The sequence below is a fragment of the Cariama cristata genome, unplaced genomic scaffold (genome assembly GCF_000690535.1).
Source record: "Cariama cristata isolate BGI_N322 unplaced genomic scaffold, ASM69053v1 scaffold13738, whole genome shotgun sequence".
NCBI classification, from domain to species: Eukaryota; Metazoa; Chordata; class Aves; order Cariamiformes; family Cariamidae; genus Cariama; species Cariama cristata.
In genome coordinates, this window is record NW_009631729.1 from 1 (window position 1) to 12,309 (window position 12,309).

General features: G+C 38.7%; 1 protein-coding gene across 1 annotated transcript; it reads left to right on the plus strand.

Annotated features, from left to right (window-relative positions):
• Positions 1-1,974: 1,974 nt before the first annotated feature.
• On the plus strand, positions 1,975-11,183 carry LOC104156521 (synaptotagmin-15-like). The gene is made up of 8 exons (XM_009706088.1): positions 1,975-1,996; positions 3,332-3,530; positions 4,228-4,370; positions 4,919-5,214; positions 6,038-6,208; positions 6,672-6,792; positions 9,398-9,577; positions 10,885-11,183. Exons 1-8 carry the CDS (start codon positions 1,975-1,977, stop codon positions 11,019-11,021), a joined length of 1,269 nt encoding a protein of 422 aa, XP_009704390.1. The 3' UTR covers positions 11,022-11,183.
• Positions 11,184-12,309: the final 1,126 nt, after the last annotated feature.

The following is a 12,309-nucleotide window of genomic DNA, read 5'->3' on the forward strand; positions in this document are numbered from 1 at the left end:
CGGCCACCTGCCGGGACGCCAGCTTTTGCCCTCCTCGGAAAACACGGGGCCGCCTCCACGGTGCGCAGCCCTGCCCGCCCCGCCGCCCCGCGCTAGCGCTTCGGCAAAGTGTGGGTAAGAAAGCAACTCCAACCTGTCTCGGGACTTAAAGGGCTGTGAAGCTACCCGGCCTTCTTCTGGAGCCGCCTAAGGAAAGTCTGTTCGGCACCTCCGGTCTTTATTCCGCACCCACGGCATTTTGCTGTCAGACGGCAACTCGGCTCTGTCAGACAGACACAGCAAGTGCAAAGAGTTTACCCCGCCCAAATAATTTGGTTTATAATGTATGTATGTTTATACTGTAAATGTTAATAAATCTGAGTATTTATAGTGAGATTAAAGCTTTTGATGGAGAACTGGGTGGTCATAACGCCAAAAGGCTTACTGCAAAGTTTAGGAAAAAGCTTAGTACAAGCAAATAGGGATCCGATTCCAAGGAGATCGATGAAGACCATCAATGCTTCTCTATGCTAGGATAAACCTGGTACCTATTAGGAGCTAGGATAAACCTACCTGTGCAGTCCCCCAGCACAGGCCACTTGGAGATGAAGTGGTCCAACAGGTCTCTTCCCTCCCCAGTTGCCATGATCCTGTACCACAGCAGAATACAATACATCAATTTATCAGGATCACAGGTAGTTATTTAAAAAGATACATATTTTTCTCCCTGCACACAATAGATTAAACTTTCAGTGGTTGATTTTGTGGCTAGTGCTACATTGTGCCCTAAGCTAATGGTTCTGCTGCTGGTCTAATCAGATAAGACGGACTAAACCCAAGCCAAATTCTCCTTGCCCTCATTAAGTTATAGGTAGCTTGACTGAAATGGGTAAAAACTTTACCTTATATCTACGACTGTGTAAAAATAAAAAAGCAGAATTCGAGCCCATGGCAGTGGGTGGGTCATTTAACACCATCCTGCAGTGACAAATTCAGTACATTCAACTCATTAATGAAGAGATTGGAAACTTATTCTCTTGCTCCAAAATCAATGCACAGCTGCTGTACTATATATTGCACTACAGCCAGTGCACCTCAGCTTACTGTCCTTAATGGTAAATGATGACAAACCAGTTACAGGGGAACAGAAGACTGGTGCCAAGAGCACTGCAGACTTGGGAATGCAGAGGACAAGTTAAACAGACAGTCTTGTTGAGCTTGCTTGAAATGTTAACCTTTAAGAAACCTGTGTCAGGCAGTAGAACCACCAGCCATATAAACATTTGTATTGTTGATAGTACACCTGTATAAAGTGAATCATTAATTTCTATTATGTTCACGGGCATTAAACTAAAGCATTTTTTCTGCGTCTGGCTTTCTAAGCTGTAATAAAATGGCAATCTGACTGAAGACACACTCAAGCATGCCCTACAAAACTAAGAGGCACAAAGACACAGAATTTCCATGCTCAGGACTGCATTTATTACACATTTCCTCATACTGTGCATTCTTATGAAAGAAAACAAGGTTCCTTCTGTAGCACAACCAGACTTGTCTCTGTATTAATATTAACCCCTATCAAATAGGTACTTGTCTCCTGTTCCTCAGAGTAAGTCTTGGACTAGTATTACTGCACTAACAGCCTGGCTAAATGCTGAAACCTGTTCAGCCCACCTACCAGTTGCAAGGATAGCAAAGCGCCTGTTGCTGTGGTATAGCCATGAGCAGGGTGGTTGCTCCATGGTGCTGGGAGACATGAATGATTACGTGACTCATGGGGAAGCAGCCAGCCAAATCCTGCAGAGACCTAAGGCAACACACCTGGAGGTGAGTTGCACAAATGAGTTGGCTCCTATGGATGCACCAAACACAGAAAAATGAGATAGGATCAGATAAAGAGACCTTTGAGGCACTATGGCCAGGTTAATTATGTAAATACCTTGTGCTATAAAAGTGTTCTGTAGCTGAAGGACATTTCATATCACTTATTGCAACATGGCAACAGTGAAAAAGATCGGTAATACATGTATTTGCACCTCACTTCCTGTGCTCTTTATAGCTCTAACCAATAAACTAAACTGTCTCTGATTAGTTTCGGATTCTTATTCAAAACTACTACTAGGGTTGACCAATTATTTTATGCTTGTATTATCTTTATTTACTTGTACCATCTTATAGAGTTGGCTAACTGCAAGGGATCCACCAAGTATAGAAAGATAGAAAGGAGAAAGTAGTAAAGCATAACCACAGTTATCTCTACCTAAAAGCAGAGAAAAGGAAAAAAAAAAAAGAGTCAGCACTACTTGTGAGAGAATGCCAGGACACTTCATTGCTTCAATTTCAGAGTAGACTGACAACTGGTAGTACACAGTACTCAGCTGATCCTTAGCTGCCTCCCATGGCTGCAGAGTGGAAGATAATTCTGCAGTTTGGGCTCACTTTCAGACAGAGGATATTTCAGTAGGATCAATTCGCAGTTGAAACTTAGTCATGTTTCAGTGCACCAGTACTAGTTTAATGGCAGGCCAGGACAGGCTGGGTATAAGGTACAGCACAGAAGTGCTCTTTCCAGCCTTTTACTCTAGCATACTCGGCAAACATGAGGAAAAAAAAAAAGAATGAACTGAGCCCATTACCCAATTGTCTACCCTTGGCCTAGTGAGAAATTCTCACAACAGAATTCCTCATATTCATATTAAAGACATTTATTAAGTTTTATTAGTGTGGAAAAAAAAAAAACACAACACCCCAAATGATAAAAGGTTTGGTTATATCTGAAGTAGTCAAGATGCAGGAAACAGTGTTTGATGGATACTTAAGTTTGACTTTACAGATCAGGAAACACATGCATCCTTAGAAAGAAAACAACCCAGAGCTTTGCTTTGTTCCTTGTGCCAGGATCCAGTCTCAATTCAACACAGATGAATAGTTGGAAGAACAAACCAAACCAAAATAATGGTACCTTTGGTATTAGGTGCTCCAAGGTTTTCTTTTTCTTCTGTTATGAAAGCTCTAGCACTTCTGCTATGCTAAGGTAAATGCTTATGCTAACATAAAGTAAGAGTCCAAACAACACCTTGGGTTGTGGGTTTGTTTTCCTGTCTATAGCATCTTACATTGCAGTCATTGCCAACATATCTGAACACTTTCTAATCTCTCATGGCTGGTATCATACATCTTGCATCATGCTATAACCAAAGACAAAAATGTTCATGAGCAAAATGTTTCACTTTAAAATAATTTTGGAATATAAATCAAATAAATTTGTTAGCTTTAATAGTCCTGTCTACCCCCAAAACATACATAACTTTGATCCTTCTGTGATACTTTATGTGCTTCGATGTTTGAACAGAACAAGCTGTTGCCGTTGCTGGAGGTGTAATAGGAGGGATCCTTTTATTTGTTCTCATTGGAATAACTGCATACCTGCTCTGGAAGAAATTTTGCCGCCTCCTTTCTTATGAAAAGCTCACCAGTCCTGTCAAAATGACAAATGCAAATGCTGTTTTTCAGGATCAGTCAACTTCTGAAATTCAACTAAAAAGCACAAGGTACATACTTCCGTTTTGTTTTTAAAGCATGCACTATGGCTAATTTATTTCAACTTGTAAAATCTGAAATGATGCAGTAATCTAAATATATGCATGTACAGAAAGAAATGAGACCCCTAAATTATATGAAAACAGTCATGTTCTGCTTTGTTCCTTTAGGAAAATAATACTTTAACTATGAATGCAATAATTATTTCTGATTGATGTAAAAGAGACAATGAATTCAAGTGTAATTGGTGCATGGATAGCTTTATCTGTTACCTAGACAAATTCAGCCTGCATTCTAGAGTCATTCCTGGTGATCTCATAATGAAGCATCTGAAGATGCTTCATAGGACTTCAGTTCAGAAAGGAGACTCTTACAAAGTTAGTTACTTCAGGGTTCAGGGCTCTAAAACAAGCAGCTGCAGTTAATTCTTCCCTTCCTTTGAAATATCAATTCTAAAGGAGAAGAAAGGGAAAAAGTGAGGTATCTGTCTGAAGAATTAAGATCTGATGTCCCTTGCTGGACCTTTAGGCATTATACAAATAAAATCAATTGCAAAACAATGAGTATTTATCTTTTCCACCTGTGCCTCTCCATAGATTTTTTTTTTTTACAAAATCATGAGATAAGAACAGTAAACTTATTACTGTTACCAAGTTTGGTTTCTGTATTTATACCAGAAGAGTCAGTAGCTGTTGTTGTCTTGAGCAGATCTGGAAGTATTCCATTTATCATTCCACCAACACTGCATGGGCGAGACTGGATTAACCTGATGAATGAAGAACACGTTCAGGAAGACAGTGACCCTTACATGATTCCTCAGTCTGGGCCACGGTCATCATTTCATTCTTTGGGTATTGCATTGCAAAAACGGGACTCTTAAGGGTACTCTTTTAACGGGTAACTTTATTATTACGAAGGATGTTTGCTGGGGCCATACCAAACATATCTTTACACAGTACAAGCCCTAAACACTGTATGTATGTATATTTATATACAGGAATTGGGCCAAAATGTAGGCATTCTGGTCCCACTGCTGTGGGACCTTGCACATATGGCAGACAAAGCAAACTCTCCTCTGTTTTTCAAAGGCACATCATGAGCATAACTCAAAGTGTCTATTGTTATCCCCAGAAACAGCAGAGTGACCAGTTGCAGATTGCAACAATGGATACCTAAAACTATCCAGGTACAGTCACAAGAATAAGAGCAAGAAAAATGGTGCAGCCTACAACTACTGCTCCAAATTTGAGGGAAGAGGAATTAAAATACCAAGTTTATGCAAAAATGGATTGTTAATAAAAGAGATTAACATGATTTCCCCAAATACAGCAGTGGTTATAAAAATGCCTGCTACAGTCTTGAGACTAATCTGAGGGTGCTTGTTTTTTATTTCATGAAGCCGGAGCTTATGTTGTAGGGACCATTAACCCAGAGCTGTACAAGTTTCCTGAAGACCAAAGTGAGACGGATTTTCCTGAAGGCAACATTGGCCGCCTCTGGTTCTCCATAGAATATGAGCAAGAGTCAGAAAGGCTCCTTGTCTCCTTGATCAAAGCCAGAAAGCTGCAGCCTCCTGTCGATTCCTGTAGTCCATTTGTGAAAATCTACTTGCTGCCTGATGAAAGAAGCTACTTGCAGTCCAAAACAAAACGCAAAACCCTTAACCCGCAGTTTGATGAAAACTTTGTTTTTCAGGTACTTTTGCTTTTGATGAAACACATTTTTGTTTGCAAATATTGACTTGTCAAACTACAGTACATATTTTGTGAAAGTTAATTCTCTACAAACTTCTACCAAGATACAAGTTGTTTCCACTACAGATAGGATTTATTACTGAGGCTTCTGGAGACACTGGGCTACTGAAGTCTGTGGCTCCAGAACTGATCTTACTTGTGGTCTGCACCAAAGTTGAGGATTCCAGAACTTGCCCTGGGAATGATGAAAACTCCAGTTTGAACTGTGGCTGAGCAGTTCAGTCGAGGAGCTCCAGAAGTCTAGAATGAACCAATAATGAACTAATGCTTTCATAGCTTTTAGTTTCTTTGCTGTGGAAGTAGGCTGGAAACTAGAACTCCTGAGATGTCTGGCATGCCATTTGTATAGTGCTGTAAAGGTAGGAGCTTGACTTCCTATGCCAAGAGGCTTTCACAGCAGGTGTCACAGGACAAAAACTTTGAAACCAAAAAAGTTCCCATTTCAGACAACTAAAAAATTAATATTTACAGGTTTCTAAACATTTGTGTCTGAATGCATCATGTAACACTAGACCTGTATGAGTTGGAAAACTGCCAGCTAACTTTACATTTTTCAAATGAACTCATTCTATTTTAAGTTGGATATTTAGACTTCTGCATAGCTAAAACTTCAGGCAAATTAAGAAAGTGAACTTCAAATAATCAAAGAAAATCTCCACCTACCTTTAACACACTTTGAAAAATTCTTCCTTTGAAGTCATGCTAGAGTATAAAAGTGTCAGCTGTTTTATGATTATTAATATATTCTTCCATTTCCTTTACAGGTTTCCAGTAAAGTGTTGCTCCAAAGGACTCTGAAGTTTTTGGTTTATCATGTAGATAAACAGAAGAAGCATCATCTCCTAGGCCAAGTTACCTTCCCACTGAAAAATGAAACACTCGGTGATGACAACAAACTAGTCATATGGAGAGATCTGGAGAAAGAAAACTTGGAGGTATGTGGCACTTCAACTGTACCTCTCCAATACTTGTAAGATGACAGAAGTAGATGTTGTATCAAATACAAATGCAAAAGTATTTGATAAATATTTTACCAATCTGCAGATCCATAGCTGTTGTATGGGGATTACCCAACTGCTCAGAAACAGACATAAGTTAGGAGATAGTTACATAAGAAAGTACCTTTTGTTATTTGCCTGTTTTGAATTAGCAAGAGCAGAAAAATGGAGAAGAGGCAGAGAAATATGCATCACCTGAAGAGACAGTAATTCATAAAGGTTCAGATAGGCTGATTAATTGGTTCTATCAAATGTCACAACAGCATAAAGCCATTACAATTCACTCACATGCCTTAGTGTGGCACAAGCCACTAGTATGAAGAACTTGTTCCCCTCCATTTGTCTGTGTGAAGAGAGAGTTTTTCAGATCTATTTGCCAAGTGTTCTTCTGCTTCCAAAGCTTCCTTCAGAGTACGGTGATATCCAGTTCTCCCTCAGCTACAATGACTACCTGGGCCGCCTCACTGTAGTGGTTCTGCGGGCAAAGGGGTTAAAGCTCCAGGAGGAGAGTCATGCTGTCAGTAAGTATGATTTCCTCTCTGCTATCAGCTCCAGAATTCCTGTTTTAATTTGCTCCTTCCTCATCAGTCCACCCAGGCTTGCACTGAGTAACTCTGAAAAGAACAAATAAACATCTGGGTGATTTAATTTGAGTGGAAACAAGCCATACTTTGTTACTGGAATAATTAGATTTTGATAGCTCAGTTCTGCTATGTTTTGGTTTTGTTTCACAATAAATGGTTTGTCTCATGTCATCAGTAGCAATTTTTTTCCTCCTGCTTTAATGCAGTAAGCAACATCCCTTTGCTGCACTCCAGTCCAGAGAAGGTAGCATTTCAGGGGATATTGACATTAACAGAGTTGCCTCAAGGCAAAAGCCCAGAGGTAACAGCTGCAGGACAACAGCTGTCCTAGGGAGAATTGAACTGGGAAAAAATTCCCATTTTAGGACAGCTTGGCCATTGTTCAAAGGACCATGTCACGGAGTCATGATTTTTCTCCTTCACTGCAGTGGGAGTTTTCCTGGTACATCATGCTCATGTGTCCTTGGCCTCAGAGATGTTAAGTATAGTAGATTACCTCAAAATGCTGTTTAAAATCTAAATACTTGAAGCAAAAATAGATGGAAGAACCAAACTTCTGTTTGAATCTGTAGTGATTGCTTTGAAGGGCTTTGAAACTAAACAATATAAATGCAAAATACACCCAGCAGTTAAAAAGAAAAGTTTAGTTCTCTGTATACACATCAAGTATGAAGTTTTTTTGAGGTTTCTTTGAGTGGGCTGTTACCATGTTGTTCAACTTCAGAAACAATGCCCTCTAAATGAGTAAATCTACATTCACAATGTTAGAGATAAATTTGCTCTGTTTAGGGTAAAACTCAAATTATGAAATGCACAGTAAAATGATGGTTTCCAACAAGCAGAATCATACCCTGTGCACTTGTTAAAAGAGAAATATTACAGAACATCATATTAGTTTTAGAAAACAAGTAACTAAGGTAAGGATGGCCAGAAAAAAAATGACTGGTTTGTGGCGGATGAACAAAGTAGCATCATGAACAAAGAGCAAATGTTCTAATTTTGCATCATCTCAATACCTTCACAGGAGAGGGAGAACAGACTTAATACATTGTGTCTTTGCCTGCAGGTGGCTGTGAAGTTCTGTAGTACAGAGGGAGAACTCTGTGTTTCTTTCTACGAATCTAACATTAATCTGCCATGTTATTTTAGTGCTGGTGGACTTGAGGTTATCATAACAAACAAGAGTCATGGGCACGGTCTGGAAGGAAGAGCTGCCAGAAGGCAATTCTCCAGAATATATTAAGAAAAAAAGGAAGATTAAATAAGTTGGGTGTTATTTCCTTTGATAACACCCTTCAAGTATGATTTAGGGTCCACAGATTCTCTGGTAAATCCTGAAGAAATTGGAATAAAAAGTTTTCTATATTAACAGGGATTAGTGCAACACTAATCTTTGAAGGAAGATATGCAGTATAGGACAGTAAGGAAACATTTATTTCTAGATTTAAATTACTGAATTATATGTATTAAGAAGTAGTAACAAAGTAATGAAAAGTCAGACTTTGTGCAAGTATTTTACATAGTAACCCTTTCCATATATAGCAGTCAGGTAGCAGCTCTGTCAAAAAAAGTCTGTTCTGCACCCTCTAAAACAGTAATGAGAGCCTACTGGTTCTGTAGAAATAACAAAGAGACATTAGGAGTCCATCAATGCTGTCTCAGTCCTGACATTTCTAAGCGTTTTTGCTATTCCAAGGAACCTTAATAAACTGAACAGCAGGGAGTAATAAACACAGTAGCAGCATGGAATCTATTTCTACTTCACTGGAAAATAATAAATCTAGCCATCAATTAAGATGAAATTTCGACATGCTTGTCACTGAATTTTGTGGAAAGGCAGAGAAGAATGGAAAACTTCAGGCTGCTTTGGATCTCATTGTCAAAGATCTACTGAATAAACCCACAATGCAATACAGGTCCCCTTGAGGAAGCAAAGCAAAGTTTTTTGTGTTCTTGTTCCCATACTCACACACAATTTCTGTAATATTTTCTAGAAGAGCAGAGATCATTGATCTTTTCCTTAAATTTTCTACAGAAACCCTTACCACAGAGCTAGAAGACATTAGTAAAGCCTTTTGTTGAAGGATTCTTCTTTGGCTAGGAGAATCTGTTCCCCCAAAACATACCCAATTCAAGCACAGGTTGCCTCTCTACAACACGGCTCCTCCCTCACAGCCTCCCTTGTGTTGGATCAAACAATCATGTGATCGAATACATGAAATTAACTACTGACTCTACCAACTAAGCCTTCAAGAAAGTCTCCATCAGATGAAGGGAAGGTACAGGAAGATCAGATCAAAGATATCAAGTGTAAGAATGATTGCCCCTTTCAGCCCTTAAACTGGAAAGTGCACAGCAAAACTGTACCCTAAGTACTTCATGTACTCCCTGCTCAATGTTCTGCATTGCCATGCTGCCATGTATGTTTCATGAATCATTCATGATCTAATTTTATACTTAATATTGACCCCTAAAAGCAAGAAATTCCTTAAGCCTTATCCTAACTGCCACTGATGTATTTTCTTGAATTTCTTTCTCCAAGGTGTGTATGTCAAAGTTTCACTAATGAACCACAACAAATTCATCAAAAGTAAAAAGACAGCAGCTGTTCTGGGATCTCCCAATCCAGTGTACAATGAAACCTTCAGTTTCAAGGCAGATCAGAGAGAGCTGGATACAGCAAGTCTGAGTCTATCTGTGCTCCAGAGTATCAAGGGAGAAAGTAAGCTATATAAATTATTTCCGTTAAGATGTCATAAGTCTCCTACATATTGCAGAGATATCTAAACCTGGGAGGAACTATTTCCTTTTCAGCAATAATCATAAACTTATAAAAGGTCTGGGGTATTTTACAGGCTGTTTCTTTAAAAAAGCAGAACAACTTATTTGCAGTAAGTGTACATCTCTCTTTCAGAGGCTAAAAATAAATTTAATGGAAGACATAAATAAAGTAACTATAGACTAGTCACTGTCAGTACAAGGTGCAGTACTTGTTTAATACTGGTGTACTAAAAAAACAAGCTTATGCAATTACGTTCTGTTAACACTTGTGTATATAATCCCCAACATCCAAAATTGAGGCCAATCACAGTTACTAACCAAATTTGAAAGAGGAATAGGAATTTTAATTATCACAGCAGTTCAAGCAGTGAGAAAAAAGAAAGACATCCCCATTCCCTGGCAGAAAACTTGATGCTTGAGGTCACCTCCTGCTAATACTCAGAGAATCCATTAAGGAATTCTGCTTCAAGAAGCAAAACAGAATTCAGTATTTCCACTGCTCCCAAGAAAAACCATCTTCCCTGTAGTGCAAATATGATCTCAATAATGAAACAGCAATACCTTCATTTGGATGTATATGCTCCTAAAAAAATTCCTTTAGGTGAGATTTTGGGCAGGTGCTTTGGCTTTGAGGATTTACAAGAACTAGGATCAGTACTTGAATCCTTCACCATTTTCTCTAGTGGATGGCCAAAGGCTTTACAAACATTCTGAAGTTCACGTAAGGCACATTTGAATTATTTTCCCCATCCACAGCTGAAAAGTTCAGGCATGAAGAAACAATCTGCTCATTGGCAGAGGGTGGTCAGTGGCAAACCACATATTGCGACTCCTAGCTGTCTCAGTAACTACATCTATTCTTTCCCAAGCACGAGCACCATATGAATCCTACTAAGGTTGCTGATGCCCAGAACTAGGGCACACTTCCACAGTACACTTGAAGTAGAGGGGCTGGGCAGATGCAGATCTGTGTGCCTCAAACTGATTCTAGTTTAGAGTGCAGGGAACAGGGTAGGCCTGAATTGACTAAATAACCATTTACTGCAGTACCTTTTAATGCTGAATCTTAGCACGTAGAAACTATGGAACTTGAAATCTAGAGTGAATTCTGTGATGAAAATTTTTGTTTAAAAATAACTTTCAGAACATGTGTTACTTGGAAATAAAAGTTAATATTCTAATTAGGGTAAGGATTTCAGAGATGCACTCAACAGGTGTTAATCACTAACTGCTTTCTTTTTTTCCTAGAAACACATCTGCTAGGACGTGTAGTAGTTGGGCCTTTCATGTACACCCGCGGCAAAGAACTAGAACACTGGAATGAAATGATGAGCAAGCCCAAGGAGTTGGTTAAACGATGGCATGCTCTCTGCCATAGCATGTAAACAGCATGGATAAAAAGCAATCTTAAAATGGAAAACCTCTCACTATCTTTCATAATCTAATGATAATGGGTACAAAATCTTTGACTATTTTACACGCCTAAGTAGACAGGGAATAAGTAAATCCTTTCCTTGCCCAAAAACATAGAGAAGACTTGGTCCCTGGTAGGCCGGAACTCTTTCCTCTCTTCAAAATATATTTCCAGTTTAATTAATATGCAGCAAACAAAACAGGAAGACAAGTATAAGTTATTTTGACTAATACATTCCAATTCTTGATCATGAGTTTTGGGCACAAATGATCATCCATCATGTGGACAGAACTCAAAATGACCAATTGTCAATGATGACAGACCTAACTGTTCATTGCATTGTATCACCACGGAGTAGCTTCACCAGAACAGATGGAAGCCCAGTAAGCATGCCAAAATAGACAAAGCCCAAAAGATGTTGATTGACTACTAAATTTACAATTTATTTAAAATGGCAGCATTATGTTTAAAATATCTTTTGGATATGAATGGTGGAAAGCACTAAGTGTTTATTGATCAAAAACCTAGAAGCACCTGCTTATATCCTTCACCACAGTGTATTTCTTGCAGTCATTCAAGTTGGATGTTTTCAGCTGCCCCCAATATACAACACTGTTGACACTAAGGGAGAAGCATAAAAGAAGTCCTAAAGTCACAAATGATTAGAAGCTTGCAGGAGTATTGGAGTACTCTGAGAAAGTAATACAAAGGATTTTTCCTATCCGTAGATACTTCTCTCTAAACATGTCTCTGCTGGAGACAGAGCACTAATTACAAGAACCTTGGGTTTGACCTAGTATGACCATTCTTACACTGAAAATCCAATTAGCTCAAGCACCCAGGACATGGGTCTGTTTTAACTAAGAAAACTATTAAATAAATTACTGTTCTGTAAAATAATTGACAGCAATTATTTTTAATCAAAAGAAATAGGACATTCTTTTCTTCTTGATTGTTCACTGGGGACCTGAACTCTGTACCTTTCACACCATACAGTAATAAGCCAGACATACATACTATTGCAGCAAAACATTTTGTACAGTTATGTTCCAAGAGGACCATAATCTCCGCAGCTGAAATAAAGCCAACCTCCTTTCAAATAGGATACAATATTAATTAATTCAATATATTGATAAAATTAGGCTTCTCTGGAGAGATGCAAACACTTTCCATTTTGATAATATTGTTATTATCTAAAAGGAAATATTATGAATGAGAATATATCTGAGAGGAATTGTAACATAACAGACTCCACTTCA

What these genes read in the sequence shown, in the direction of transcription:
- LOC104156521 (XM_009706088.1), top strand. Translation starts at nt 1,975, where the DNA reads ATGGCAACAGTGAAAAAGATCG. An exon ending in ATGAAAACTTTGTTTTTCAG is followed by an intron (nt 5,215 to 6,037) that starts GTACTTTTGCTT and finishes TTTCCTTTACAG; the next exon opens with GTTTCCAGTAAAGTGTTGCT. An exon ending in TGGAGAAAGAAAACTTGGAG is followed by an intron (nt 6,209 to 6,671) that starts GTATGTGGCACT and finishes CTGCTTCCAAAG; the next exon opens with CTTCCTTCAGAGTACGGTGA.